Source organism: Salvelinus namaycush, chromosome 18, assembly GCF_016432855.1.
Source record: "Salvelinus namaycush isolate Seneca chromosome 18, SaNama_1.0, whole genome shotgun sequence".
NCBI classification, from domain to species: Eukaryota; Metazoa; Chordata; class Actinopteri; order Salmoniformes; family Salmonidae; genus Salvelinus; species Salvelinus namaycush.
This window is the reverse complement of record NC_052324.1, coordinates 33,435,160-33,450,885: the sequence shown is the minus strand read 5'-3', so window position 1 is coordinate 33,450,885 and position 15,726 is coordinate 33,435,160. Positions and strand designations below refer to the sequence as shown.

General features: G+C 46.5%; 1 protein-coding gene across 1 annotated transcript in view; it reads right to left on the bottom strand.

Annotated features, from left to right (window-relative positions):
• LOC120062919 (protein patched homolog 1-like) overlaps window positions 1–15,726 on the bottom strand; it is a 133,622-nt gene that overhangs the window by 45,022 nt on the left and 72,874 nt on the right. Inside the window, exons 9-11 of the mRNA XM_039012978.1 lie at window positions 14,726–15,380; window positions 13,853–14,162; window positions 7,111–7,253 (exon numbers count right to left, since the gene is read on the bottom strand). Of these exons, the coding sequence (XP_038868906.1) occupies window positions 7,111–7,253; window positions 13,853–14,162; window positions 14,726–15,380 (1,108 nt within the window). The remainder of the gene's footprint in view (window positions 1–7,110; window positions 7,254–13,852; window positions 14,163–14,725; window positions 15,381–15,726) is intronic.

Below are 15,726 nucleotides of genomic sequence, written 5' to 3'. Positions count from 1 at the left end.
AGCGAGAAAATTCTCCCTCTCTCCAACTCAAAGAAAAGTAAACAGTGGTAAACACTGGTGCCTTCTGAAAATTCCCGTACTTCTCAGTGACCTTCACAGAATTATTAGGCCTACATTTAAACATGGAAAATGGAAATGTCAAATCAGCTTTTCAGGTGCGGTCAGATGTGTTAGTCTCCTGAGAACAAAAGCATGCCTGTAACGTGTTGAGAACCAGCCTACCTCTCCAACAGAACTAGCAAGCAAAGGCTAGCTCGCACAGCCCTGATACAGTGTGCTCCCTCCTAGTCCTTTGAGAGATAACTAGATTCCCTCTCTACTTTCTCTCACAATGCTACCTCATTTCCACTACACAACTATTTGGTTACCTCACTTCCACAACAGGGCTGGCTAGTAGCTAGCTACCCTCCCTCCCATGGCTATAGCTCGTAGCTAGCTACGCTCCCTCCCATGGATATAGCTCGTAGCTAGCTACCCTCCCTCTCATGGCTATAGCTCGTAGCTAGCTACCCTCCCTCCCATGGATATAGCTCGTAGCTAGCTACCCTCCCTCCCATGGCTATAGCTCGTAGCTAGCTACCCTCCCTCCCATGGCTATAGCTCGTAGCTAGCTACCCTCCCTCCCATGGCTATAGCTCGTAGCTAGCTACCCTCCCTCCCATGGATATAGCTCGTAGCTAGCTACCCTCCCTCCCATGGCTATAGCTCGTAGCTAGCTACCCTCCCTCCCATGGATATAGCTCGTAGCTAGCTACCCTCCCTCCCATGGCTATAGCTCGTAGCTAGCTACCCTCCCATGGATATAGCTCGTAGCTAGCTACCCTCCCTCCCATGGCTATAGCTCGGGCCTTAGTAGCTAGCTCCTGAACTTTACATCTATTACAGCACACTTCTTCATCACATCAAACTAGCTAGCACATTTCTCTTACAACTAAGTTAACTCCATTCCACCCCTCATAGCCTGGTTCCTCTCTTGGTTTCTTCCTAGGTTTTGGCCTTTCTAGGGAGTTTTTCCTAGCCACCATGCTTCTACACCTGCATTGCTTGCTGTTTGGGGTTTTAGGCTGGGTTTCTGTACAGCACTTTGAGATATCAGCTGATGTAAGAAGGGCTATATAAATACATTTGATTTGATTCCCTAACAGAAGCAGCTAGCTACTGTAGCTCCTTCTCCCCACAGAGCTAACTAGCCTATGGGCTAGTGCTAGCTTCCCTCCTCTCGGGACTCTCTGAGGGCTGTAACTCTCTCCCTTGTGAGAGCGGTGATTAGTAGCTAGCTACCTCCTGAGAGGTACAGCCATTACTACACACCGCTCCACGCCACTCACCCTTCTCATGACAATAAATCCCTCATTCACAGAGGCCGGGGTAGGGGTGAGGAGGAGTCCTGTGGGTAGGTATTGGGGAGGTTTGGGGGGATAGCTTGAGTTAGCGTAACAATAAAAAAATTGGCTGGGGTCCCTATGTGCGTCTGTGTGCAGTTAACCTTGCTGTTAACACTGAAGAAAATGCCACCCTGCAAATGGAGTAAAGCTATAAAAATAACACAGCATCTGTACAAATGTTGCTTGCGCTTGCTTCTCCTGACCCCTACGGATACCCAGAATGTCCTACACCACAGTCAGATCCGGACAGAGAACAAAAGGGCTCTTGATAGCAGTAGCAAAGGCAGCCTCTCTCTCTCACCTTACCTTGCTTGCTCCCTTCCCCTCTCCTGTCCCCCCTCTTTTCCCTCACTCTCTATCTCATACCTGTTTCCTCTCTTTCTCTTTCCCAATCCTTTTATTTCCCTTTCCGTTGCTCGCTCGCTCTCTCTCTCTCTCTCTCTCTCTCTCTCTCTCTCTCTCTCTCTCTCTCTCTCTCTCTCTCTCTCTCAATTGAAGGCCTGAATTGTCATGGGAAACATATGTTTACATTGCCAAAGCAAGTGAAGTAGATAATAAACAAAAGTGAAATAAACAATAACAATTAACAGTAAACACTGTTTAAAAAAGAATAAAGACATTTCAAATGTCATATTATGTGCAAATAGTTACAAAGGGGAAAATACATTGCCTGCGGCAGCCTTTCTCAATAGCAAGGCTATGCTCACTGAGTCAAAGCTTTCCTTAAGTTTGGGTCAGTCACATTGGTCAAGTATTCTGCCACTGTGTACTCTCTGTTTAGGGCCAAATAGCATTGTAGTTAGCTCAGTTTTTTTGGTCATTCTTTCCAATGTGTCAAGTAATTATCTTTTTGTTTTTTCATGATTTGGTTGGGGCTCTGTGGGGTCTGTTTGTGAACAGAGCCCCAGGACCAGCTTGCTTAGGGGACTCTTCTCCAGGTTCATCTATCTGTAGGTGATGGCTTTGTTATGGAAGGTTTGGGAATTGCTTCCTTTTAGAATTTAACAGGTCTTTTCTGGATTTTGATCATTAGCGGGTATCAGCCTAATTCTGCTCTGCATGCATTAGTTGGTGTTTTACGTTGTACACTGAGGATATTTTTGCAGAATTCTGCATGCAGATTTTCTAATTTTCACAACCATAAAGGGCAATCTATAACTGAAGTATTTTTAGCCAGATCCTAATTGGTATGTCAAATGTTATGTTCCTTTTGATGGCATAGAAGGACCTTCTTGCCTTGTCTCTCAGATAGTTCACAGCTTTGTGGATGTTACCTGTGGCACTGATGTTCAGGCCGAGATATGTATCGTTTTTTGTGTGCTCCAGGGCAACGGTTTCGAGATTGTATTTTTGGTCTTGGCAACTGGACCTTTCTTGGAACACCATTATTTTTGTCTGTGATCCGACCCGCTTCCCAGTCCTTGACTGGCTCGGCCAAGGTCTGACAGAATCAATGCAGAAGATCTCGGTGCTGCTGTAGGCCCTCCTTGGTTGGGGACAGAAGCACCAGATTATCAGCAAACAGTAGACATTTTACTTCAGATTCCAGTAGGGTGTGGCCGGGTGTTGCAGACTGTTCTAGTGCCCTCACCAATTCGTTGATAAATATGTTGAAGAGGGTGGTTCTTAAGATGCATCCCTGTCTAACCCCATGGCCCTGTGGAAAGAAATGTGTTTTTTGCCAAATTTAACCACACACTTGTTGTTTGTGTACATGGATTTTATAATGTCGCATGTTTTTCCTCCAACACCACTTTCCATCAATTTGTATAGCAGACCCTCATGCCAAATTGAGTCACAAGCTTTTTGAGGGCAACAAAGCATGAGAAGACTTTGCCTTTGTTTCGGTTTGTTTGTTTGTCAATTAGGGTGTGCAGGGTGAATACGTGGTCTGCCGTACGGTAATTTGGTAAAAAGCCAATTTGAAATTTGCTCAGTACATTGTTTTCATTGAGGAAATGTACGAGTCTGCTGTTAATGACAATTCAGAGGATTTTCCCAAGGTTGCTGTTGACGCATAGTTATTGGGGTCAAATTTGTATCCCCTTTTGTGGATTGGGGTTATCAGTCCTTGGTCCCAAATATTGGGGAAGATGCCAGAGCTAAGGATGATGTTAAAGAGTTTAAGTATATCCAATTGGAATTTGTGGTCAGTATATTTGATAATTTCATTGAGGATACCATCAACACCACAGGCCTTTTTAGGTTGAAGGGTTTGTATTTTGTTCTGTAGTTCATTCAATGTAATTGGAGAATCCAGTGGGTTCTGGTAGTCTTTAATAGTAAATTCTAAGATTTGTATTTGATCATGTACAGTGGGGAGAACAAGTATTTGATACACTGACGATTTTGCATGTTTTCCTACTTACAAAGCATGTAGAGGTCTGTCATTTTTATCATAGGTACACTTCAACTGTGAGAGACGGAATCTAAAACAAAAATCCAGAAAATCACATTGTATGATTTTTAAGTAATTAATTTGCATTTTATTGCATGACATACGTATTTGATACATCAGAAAAGCAGAACTTAATATTTGGTACAGAAACCTTTGTTTGCAATTACAGAGATCATACGTTTCCTGTAGTTCTTGACCAGGTTTGCACACACTGCAGCAGGGATTTTGGCCCACTCCTCCATACAGACCTTCTCCAGATCCTTCAGGTTTCGGGGCTGTCGCTGGGCAATACGGATTTTCAGCTCCCTCCAAAGATTTTCTATTGGGTTCAGGTCTGGAGACTGGCTAGGCCACTCCAGGACCTTGAGATGCTTCTTACGGAGCCACTCCTTAGGCGCGTACTGAAGGCGCAGGCTCAGGTTTTCTGAGTCTCTATGTTTTTGGTTGGATAGGTTTCTCAATTTCTTTCATAGGTTTTTGCATTTTTCATCAAACCATTTGTCATTGTTGTTCATTTTCTTGAAAATGTTAGATTTGCTCAAATATACTGCTCAAATATACTGTTTAGGTTTTCTTCTGCCAAGTTTACACCTTCACTATTACAGTGAAACATTTTGTCCAGGAAGTTGTCTAAAAGGGAATGAATTTCTTGTTGCCTATGGTGTGTGGTCATCCACACCCCCTCCCAAAATGGCTGCTGTACCATTTTTTCCCCCTTGCATTACTTGACATAGATCCAGAAAAACCAGAAGTGTAAATCTAGTAAATCCAGAACTGGCATAGTTCCTTTGTTGGTAGGTTTCCACACTACTGCCAAGAGATTAGCTATAGGTGCCTCTACCGTAGGAGTCCCCTCGAAGCCTACCCTCTATCTCTGTCTCTGAAACACACACATCGCCAGCTCCCATATAATACCCTCGGTCATAAGGAATCCCTCCCCAGAAAGCTGTGGTGTGCTGGGGTTGGAGAATATCTGTTCTTAATTTGAAAGGGGAAAAAAATACAGTTACTACTGTACAGTATATGCATGCACACACACACACACACACACACACACACACACACACACACACACACACACACACACACACACACACACACACACACACACACACACACACACACACACACACACACACACACACACACACACACACACAGAGTGTTGTCTGAAAGAGATCACGTAGGTCTCAGCTCCTCTTCACTCATTGAAGGGGGATGTGGCAGCAGAGAACAGAGAAAATTAACAGAGGGAGGGGAGAGAAGAGAGAGAAAAAGAGAAAGAGGAGAGGGAGAAAGAGAAAGAGGAGAGAGAGAAAGAGGAGAGAGAGAAAGAGGAGAGAGAGAAAGAGAAAGAGGAAAGAGGGGAGAGAGAGAGAGAAAGAGGAAAGAGTAGGAAAGAGAGAGAGGTCTGTCTTGCATTAAGGATACGTGACAACTGTATGTCTTTAAGCTGTCATGGGAAGCCCATGGAGCACCGCCGGTGGCCCTTCTCCCTGCAGCATACAGCCAGCTTCACTTCCCTCACTGGCACAGAAAGTGGCATCACAGGGCTGCACGCACACCAGCACGCCTCCCAGGCCCTGACTGTTTTGTGACAACCAAAGGCAAAAGCCCATCCAACTAACAGAACAACATCTGTAGCAGATCACCATTTGGGAAATACTGCTAGGCTACACAATTAGCCAAATAGTGGGGAATCTAGGGTACACCAAGTACACCACACACACACACACCAACACATATACCTTAGAGAGACAGGAGGTGTTATATTGTAATCTATTTCCCCTTCCTCTGTCTAGCAGCTTACTATCACACCCATCTAGGAACTAGGAACACTGTAAAGCTGTTAAACAGTCTTATCTGAAGCAGAAGGGAACACAAAGACACACTATGGTTAGAGTCGGGCATCTCTAGCCTGTAGATAGCAGAAAATGGCTTAATAGCTTTTTCAGAGGCTGGTTTGCAGTCCCGGAGAGAGAGAGAGAGAGAGAGAAGAGAGAGAGAGAGAGAGAGAGAGAGAGAGAGAGAGAGAGAGAGAGAGAGAGAGAGAGAGAGAGAGAGAGAGAGAGAGAGAGAGAGAGAGAGAGAGAGAGAGAGAGAGAGAGAGAGAGAAACCTATGATGGTCCCCAATTTGTCTGAACTGCCTCAGTGCTTCGCCTCCCGACGCTGCGCTTCCACTTTAATTCCCTATTAAATTGCCAGCATCAGCTGCGCAAAGATGGGTGACGGTGGTGCGAATGAGGTAGTCAAACCCTCATTTCCATAGCTCCTTTAGACCGTTTAGTTTTCTCTAACAGTGTGCATTGTAGCCCTGTCTTAAGACTAACAAAGATCGGCTCCACTCATTTCTATTGTTGGACAAACCTCTGTTGATATCGGCTGTTCTCCGTGGCCTTTCTCCACTGGAGATCTGTTGGCGGATTGGATTGACTGACTGACCAACTGGTTACAACTTTTTTCTAGTGGTATTTCATTAGTTTTTATTGTGATTTACTCCGTGTTGGGTTGGGTTATGTGTTCAGTTGTTGGCGAAAAGATAGTCAATCCTTATCATTCGTATTGCTGTGTGGAACGGGTGGTTATTGAATTCAGAATTTATGAATGGACAGTTTCTTGCGACTGAGGTCACTTGGGATTCACTCTAATCATTTAATCATGACTGACAGATGAGACTGACTCACAAAACAAAAGGAAAATTCATACAATTTCTCTAGTAGGCCGACCTACCTGGTCTACTAACCTCAAGTCAAGTCAAAACCGTTACAACGCACACCTGCACATTACGCACACCCGCACATTACGCACAAAGACCCACTCAGTATCCCATTCTCCAAAGATTAGTCAAATCTAATTTTGTACAATCCTACTGTACCACTGCTACATGCCAGGACAAGAGATTAGAAGGACATGATAATAGAACATTACAGAGTATCAACATGCATTCTTGACAGGCTGACAGGCTTGCTTTGGAGTAATCATCAAGTTATCCCCTGGTTAAAGTGAATGACATACGATCCAACACCCACCTGGTTCAGATAAAGCATTTTCATTATATTGTACTCCCACCTAGTTGAAATGGGTTTTGATCACAAACTTACTCTGTTTTAATAAATGGGTTGGAGACCAGTCTCACCTGAAGCAGTGAAAGGGTTTAGTTTGATATTAATAAATGTCTCTCACCTGATGGAAGTGAAAGGGTTTAGTTTGATATTAATATATGTCTCTCACGTGGTTGAAGTTCAAGGGTTTAGCCTGATATTAATAAATGTCTCCCACCTGATGGAAGTGAAAGGTTTAGTCTGGTATTAATAAATGTATTTCACCTGGTTAACGCTGATGGGCCTTTCCCTGCGTCCGGTCTGTACCAGTAGTTTGTAGGCCAGGACCCCGTCATCTGAACCGTTCCTATAGCTGCTCTGTGTGATCCAACCTGCTTCCCAGTCCTGGTCAAATGCTTCCTGCAGAGCTGTAGACACACAACCACAACCATAACACAACCATAACAAAACCCAGACTGGTCTCATAGACTAGACATAACATAGTACACGTAAATCCGGGACAATAAATTAGTATATGTTATGCTTGATATGGTTACACAAGACAGAAGGTTAATAATTACTGCAGTGGGCTAAATCACAAAAGTATACACCTCACACACATTGTTGTATTTTGTATTTGTATTTATTATGGATCCCCATTAGCTTCTGCCAAAGCAGCAGCTACTCTTCCTGGGGTCCAGCAAAATTAAGGCAGTTTATACAATTTTAAAACATTACAATACATTCACAGATTCCACAACACACTGTGTGCCCTCAAGCCCCTACTCCACCACTACCATATATCTACAGTACTAAATCCATGTGTATGTGTAGTGCGTATGTTTTCGTATGTGTGTGTGTGTGTCTGCATGTGTCGGTGGCAAAGTTTGTGTTGCTTCACAGTCCCGCTGTTCCATAAGGTGTTTTTTTATTTGTTTTTAAATCTAATTTTACTGCTTGCGTCAGTTACTTGATGTGGAATAGAGGTCGATGTAGTCATGGCTCTATGTAGTACTGTGCACCTCCCATAGTCTGTTCTGGACTTGGGGACTGTGAAGAGACCTCTTGTGGCATGTCTTGTGGGGTGTGCATGGGTGTCCGAGCTGTGTGCCAGTAGTTCAAACAGACAACTCGGTGCATTCAACATGTCAATACCTCTCACAAATAATAGTGATGAAGTCAATCTCTCCTCCACTTTCAGCCAGGAGAGATTGGCATGCATATTAATATTAGCTCTCTGTGTACATCCAAGGGCCAGCCGTGCTGCCCTGTTCTGAGCCAATTTCAATTTTCCGAAGTCATTTGTGGCACCTGACCACACGACTGAACAGTAGTCAAAGTGCAACAAAACTAGGGACTGTAGGACCTGCCTTGTTGATAATGTTGTTAAGAAGGCAGAGCATCGCTTTATTAAAGACAGACTTCTCCCCATCTTAGCTACTACTGCGTCAGTATGTTTTGACAATGACAGTTTACAATCTAGTGTTACTCCAAGCAGTTTATTCATCTCAACTTGCTCAATTTCCACATTATTTATTACAAGATTTAGATGAGGTTTAGGGTTTCCAAATACAATGCTTTTGGTTTCAGAAATATTTAGGGGTTGTAATGAATACTCAGGGAGAAAAAGGTGTAGATTCACGCGCAGAGTGCGGCAGATGTTTATTAAGCCTTCACAGAAGGCAGGAATCGTGGTCGCAGGCAATAGTCAAACACATGTAGGCAGTCAAAACAAACAATACCTCACAAACATTAAGAACTGAACTAAATAGGGAGCTGATGAGACCAGGTGAGAAACAAACACGTGAAATAAATGAACAAAAAATGAAAGACAGGGCTATGTTCCAGAACGCAAAGAAACAGGGCTACTTTTTGCAGGGGAGGCGGAGCCGGATGTCTCTGGTAGAGAGCCACACATGCTGTCCAGGGTGAAAGAGTGGCGTAGGTCGGCGGCGTCTGTCGGCAAAGCGTTTCTGGGTATTAGAGGCTTCCTGCAGATGCCGGTGAGCGGTCTCCCATAACAGCTCACTACGCCGAAACCAGTCGTTGACAGCTGGGACAGTACCAGGCTCCGCCTCCCAGAGAAACACTGAAACGGAGTAAGGCGGAGGGATGTGTGCATGAGTGAGTTCTGAGCATATTCGGCCCAGGCCATATACAGACTCCAGTCGTGTGGAGAGGCAGAACAATGTTGGCGGAGGTACTTCCCTAGTTCTTGGTTCAGGTGTTCCGTCTGGCCATTGGTCTAGGGGTGGTACCTGGAGAAGAGGCTGAGGGCGACCCCCAGTTGGTCACAGAAGGCTCCCCACACCCAGGAGACAAACTGGGGCCCGCAGTCAGAGACGATGTCCTCCGGAATCCCATACAGATGGAACATACACTCTGCAAATTACATGGCGTCAGGTAGATGAGGAAGAGGAACCAGGCGACACATTATTGAAAAACGGTCTACTATGACAAGGATGGTGGTGTTACCAGAGGATTCAGGAAGGTCTGTGATGAAGTCTACAGCTATGAGGGACCAGGGTCTGTGAGGGATTGGCAAAGGTTAAAGCTTCCTGGAAGGGAGATGACGAGGGCTTTTGGTTTGGGCACAGACTGGACAGGAGAGTACGTAATCCCTTACGTTGGATGCCAGTGAGGACCACCAGAACTTCCGGGCTAGAAGTTCGGTGGTTCGTGTAATGCCCGGATGTCCTGACCCCAAGGACGTGTGACACCATTGCATCAGTTGGAATCTAACAGCTGCTGGTACGAAACTCTTCCCAGCTGGTGTCTCAGGAGGAGCCGGGTCTGAGGTTAGGGCTTCTTGTATGGCAGAGTGAACCTCCCACTGTACCGGTCCCATAATACAAGAGGAAGGAAGAATGGGCGTAGGGTCTGAGTTACTGGTCGGAAGGTCAAACTGGCGGGAGAGAGCATCAGCTTTTACGTTTTTCCTTCTAGGGATGTAAGTAACATGAAAATGGAAGCGTGTGAAGAAGATAGACTAGTGGGCTTGTCTGGAGTTTAATCTCTTAGACCCTCTGATATATTCCAGGTTACTATGAGAAAGGGATGTTGTGTGCCCTCCAACCAGTGGCGCCACTCCTCGAGGGCCAGCTTGATGGCGAGGAGTTATGTTCCCCACATCGTAATTCCTCTCAGCGGGGGACAACTTCCTGGAGAAGAAGGCACAGGGATGTGATTTGGGAGGTGTTCCCACCCGCTGAGAGAGTATGGCTCCTACTGCTACTTCGGAGGCATCCACCTCCGGAGTGAAAGGAAGGGTCGGATCAGGTTGGTGAAGGACAGGAACTGAGGTGAAGAGGCGTTTCAAGTTGTTTAATGCAGTCAGGGCCGTATCAGTCCATTGAAGGGTCCGGGTCTTTTGGCTGGTAAGGGCAGTGAGGGGAGTGGTCATAGAACTGAAGTTCCGAATGAACCGCCAATAGAAGTCAGAGAACCCAATGAAACGTTGGAGTTCCTTAGCGGTGATGGGTTTGGGCCAGTTACTGACGGCGGTGACTTTGTTCTCATACATGCTGACCCCTCCAGGTGTCAGTACGAAGCCGAGGAAGTTTACTGTGGTTACATGGAAGGCACTCTTTTCAGTCTTCACATAAAGGTTATGGTCAAGGAGCCGTTGAAGAACCTTTTGCACATGCTGTATGTATTCCTTCAGGGAGTATGAGTAAATCAGGATGTCATCAATGTAGACGATGAGAAAGCGGTTGATCATATCCTGGAAAACCTCGTTCATAAAGGATTGGAAGACGGTGGGGGCGTTCGTAAGGCCGTAGGGCATGACCAGGTATTCGTAGTGCCCTCGAGCGGTGATAAAGGTCTTCCATTCGTCGCCTTCACGTATACGGACAAGGTTATATGCACTTCGCAGGTCGAGTTTGGTATACATATTGGCGCGGACCACTTGTTCAAGGGTCGCTGGGATCAGAGGAAGAGGGAAACGGTTCCTGACCGTGACGTCATTCAGGGAACGATAATCAATACATGGACGGAGACCAGCGTCCTTTTTTCCAATGAAGAAGAAGCTGGACGCAACCGGGGAAGGACAAATGAAACCGTTTGAGTGATTCATCAATGTAGTTCTCCATTACCTCATTTTCCGGGATAGATAGGGGGTAAACACAGCACTTCGGTGGGGACACTCAAGGGAGTAAGTTGATAGGCTAAGTAAGTCAGTAGGCTAAAACAACTGGAGAAGCTGGTAGAAGACCAGGACAGTAGTTCACCTTGTTGCCACGAGATTGCGGTGTCGTAACGACAAATCCAGGGATGTTCGAGGATGAGTGTCTGTTTGGGGGATGACAGTTCCATGAGTTGAATGGTTTCGGTGTGGAAGACTCCAATCTGGAGGGTGACGCTCTGTGTCAGGTGCGTAATGAAGCCCATGCCCAATGGCTACCCATCCAGGGTGTTAATCCTTAAGGGAGGGGTGACAGGTGTTAGATCAATGTCAAGCTCTTGTACTAGCTGGTGATCAATAAAATTACCTGCTGCTCCCGAATCTATCAAGCCCTCTACGTACTTAGTAACCCCGTTCACGGATATCAATACTGGGACGGAGAATTGCTTCTGGGAGATATTTAGAAATAAGGACACGCTTATCTGCATGGGAGCAGGGGGACCCTTCTCATCTCTCCGTGGGGGGTGAACAGGGCAATGGCTGAGTAGATAATCTTTCCCTCCACAGTATAGGCAGAGCCCTTCTTGGATCTGCTTTTGGCGTTCAATACACGGGAGAGGAGCATGGCCCAACTGCATGGGCTCTAGAAGACTTGGATGGGATGATGGAATGAGAAGATTTTGGGTTCCTGGGTGGCAGAGTTCTTCGGTGATGAGGTGGTCGATGGAGATGGACATACGAATGTATTGATTTAAATCCTGAAGGTCACCTCTACAGTCCAGCTCCGCCTGAAGTTCCCTGTTGAGCCCTCTTCGGTAAACGGTAAGTAAAGCAGCCTCTTGCCATCCACTCCCTGCAGCCATGGAGCGGAACTCGAGGGCATACTCGGGAGCTGAATTGCGTCCTTGTTGAAGTTCTATAAGGAGATCTCCTATAGGATGACCGGAGGGAGAGTGATCGAATACCTATTTGAAGAGGGTGTGGAAATGGGTCTCGGATCCGAGTTCTGTGCTGTTGGCAGTCCATATGGCGGTGGCCCAATCCAGGGCTTTGCCTGTGAGTAGAGACGACAAAATCCAACCTGCTCTTGTCGGTGGCGAAGTTAGTGGGTTTGTGCTCAATGTATTTGCTGCATCGCATCAGAAATCTCTGACATTTCCCAGGTGAACCGTCATATTTTCCAGGCATGGGTATGAACGAAGGAGGGCTATGGGCTACGATACCTGGCATCGGAGGAGTAGGGATAGGCTGGCGGAGAAGATGGCAAATTTCCTCCATAAGAACAAGTGTATCTTTAATTCTATGTAAAACATGTATCTATCATCAAAGTTTATGATGAGTATTTATGTTATTTGACGTGGCTCTCTGCAATTTCTCCAGATATTTTGGAGGCATTTCTGAACATGGCGCCTATGTAAACTGAGGTTTTTGGATATAAATATAAATTTTACCAAACAAAACATATATGTATTGTGTAACATGAAGTCCTATGATTGTCATCTGATGAAGATCATCAAAGGTTAGTGATTAAATTTATCTCTATTTCTGCTTTTTGTGACTCCTATCTTTGGCTGGAAAAATGGCTGTGTGTTTTTTTGGACTTGGCGGTGATCTAACATAATCATATGTTGTGCTTTCGCTGTAAAGCAATTTTGAAATCGGACACGATGGGTAGATTAACAAGATGTTTATCTTTCATTTGCTGTATTGGACTTTTTTTTTTTTCTTTTTTTTTTTAAAGAAATGAATTTCCCGCGCTGCCTTTTCAGCGGAATGTTGTTGAGGGGTTCCAAGCCAAGGTTAACCCTATCACAAACCTTTACCCTTACCTTAACCATTCAGAATGAGTACCTACATTTAACCCTATCACAAACCTTTACCCTTACCTTAACCATTCAGAATGAGTACCTACATTTAACCCTCATTTAACGTTTGGAGAAATGGAACGATACAGAGCATCAGGAAAAACAAAAACACTTTGAAATTTGACGTTTGGAGAATGTGGATGAACGTCTAATTCTGCAGTAAGCAACAACACCAGCAGCAGGTCTCTCTCTGTCTTTCTCTCTGCGTATGGCTGTGGGTTGTTTGCATGCTTGTGTCTGCTTGATCTGGAATCTCAGCACAAAGTGTTGAAAGTGTTCAATCTCTTTCAAATGTTTGAGTTGTGAGACTAGTAATCCACAGTTTATTAGTTAATGTGTCTCAGTTCCAGCCCTACACACACACAGAGGGATAATGATTGTGTAATTACACACATTTCTCCCCCGCTCTACACTATGAGACTTCACCAAATGCCTTGTTAAAAGACGTTGGGACACACCGTGCTACTTAGTGCTTTGTATAAGAGCAGGACAAACACAGTATCAAACTCTGACATGCTTTTTTTCTTTCAAGTAGAACTAGCTGAGAATATCTCTCTCTACCTCTTAATTTCTCTCCTTCATGCTCTCTATCTCCACTTCATTCTTTCTCTCCTCCTGGCCTCCCGCTCTTCCCCTGTCTGCTCCACCTGGCCAGTAGCTTGTTTCTGGGACAGAAAGGTCCAAGGTCTCCCTCTGCTCGCTGTCTGGGTCAAATTGGTCCAGCCATCTCTCACCGAGCAATATTAAACACAGCTCTCTATAACTCACCCACTCTGCAGTTCCCGCCCGCCCAGCCACACACACGCACACACAAATGCACGCGCAGACACAGATGAATATACACACGTACATGTACAAGCACTTCAACCCTCACTAGTGTCGTGTACTTGTCTACACAGAGCCTCAAGGCTTAGTTCATGTTGCTGGGAAACAACTGCAGCTAATGAGGACTGCTGTCAAATATGACAACAACAAAGTGTGTGTGAAAGCCTGTATATTTCTAAGTACTGTATATGTATCGCCCCGCCTGGCTCACCTTGCAGCCAGTCCCTGAAGTAGTGGAGCCACATGCGTGGTAGCTGTCCGTCGTCCTCTCTCAGTACATAGCGGACCGTGTTGAAGCTGTGGTGCAGCTGGTAGAGCAGGGGCTGGGCCTGGGAGTACTCCGCCCGCTGGGTCACCACGTACATGTTGTAGAAAGAGAAGAACTTGAACTGGGCCCCGATGAAGTCGTACTCGCTGGTCTCCCTGGGAACGATGTCGGTCAGCTCCAGCCCGTCCCGCACCCGTGTGGTCCCGTACAGACTGACCACCAGCAGGGCCAGGAACAACAGGATGACCACCACCTGGAGTGAGGGATGGAAGGGAGGAGGGAGCGAGGGGGGAGAGGGAGGGGGTGATTGAGGGAGATAAGTGCACTACACCAAACACGGGTGGTCCTTTACAGACTGATGCCCAGCAACCACAGAAACATCCAATGTGAACTGGAGATGAGTGTTAAGTGCAAAAGTTGTGCACTATATAAGGAATAGGGTGCCATTTTAGACGCAGTCACACCACGTAGCTATCACTATCAGGACCTGTTTTACTATCCCAGTTAGTGACCCATCTCAACACTCCAGCAAGACTAATGTAGTGTCTGACTACAGGCTGAGTCAGTCAGGTCAGGAGGTCAGGTTAAGGGCCCACCCAGGAGAGAAGAGAGAAGTGTTTTTAGTCAGATACTGACCACAGACTGAAAGCCTGGTCTGATCTAGCCTTGCTCTAAGAGATATGATTAATAGAACGTACTGGAACGTACTGGAACAGAGCTAGCTCTGTGGTTAGCTAGCTCTGACTCAGCAGGCTGGGAGAGTTAGCCACTGCTAGTGAGGAACACGTACACACACAGGGAGACAGACAGACTGACCTTGGTGGTGGGCTGCAGTAGGAAGGGGGCGTAGTGCTTCTCGGCAAAGGAGGCCAAGGTCCACCGGGAGCAATGGGGCTCCAGACAGCGCAGCCCCAGAGAGGCCCCTCCAAACTGGGACAGCAGATCCCTGGTGGAGCTGGCACTCTCCCCCGACACACACACCCCCTCCCCCGCTTGGGGGGAGACAGTGGGGACGCCAGAGGACGACTGGGGAGGTGAAGGGACCGAGCCTGAACCACGGCTACCGTTGTTGTTGTTGAGGTTGACGTGACCACTGCTACTCCCACTCCGGCTGAGATGGTTGCTGTGGTGGCTGTTGTTTCCGTGACTGGCGTGACTGGTGTTGGGGTTGTTGGCGGGGCCGGTGGCGACAGGCGTGGGTGTGAAGGGTTGTACTGAGATCTGGGACCTGGGTTCGGCCGTAGTGTAAAAGGCCTGAGTCCTGGGGTCGTACTCTGTCCTCAGCTGGACAGTAGACTGCATGGTGATCTGAGTCTGCTGGGAGAAACCATGGCTGCTGTAGGACGGGGGTGAGCTGCTGTATGTGGGAGGGGTGGTGTGGTAGGAGGGGGGAGGGGGGCTGTAGCGACTGCTGTCTGCTCCGTCCATGTGGACCTGGGGCTCGATCTGGATCACCCTGTTAGCGCAAGGGCTGGAGGGGCACATACAGAGAGACAGACCATTAGCACTGGGGCTGGAGTCAAACAGACAGACAGACAGACAGACAGACAGACAGACAGACAGACAGACAGACAGACAGACAGACAGACAGACAGACAGACAGACAGACAGACAGACAGACAGACAGACAGACAGACAGACAGACAGTTAGCATGGGCTGAAGACAGACAGTCAGACATACAGTTATTCCTGGTGCTGGAGACAAACAGAAAGACAGAAAAACAGTTAGCACTGGGCCTGGAGACAAAAAGACAGACAGTTAGCAGTGGGGCTGGAGACAAACAGAAAGACAGACAGACAGTTAGCAGTGGGGCTGG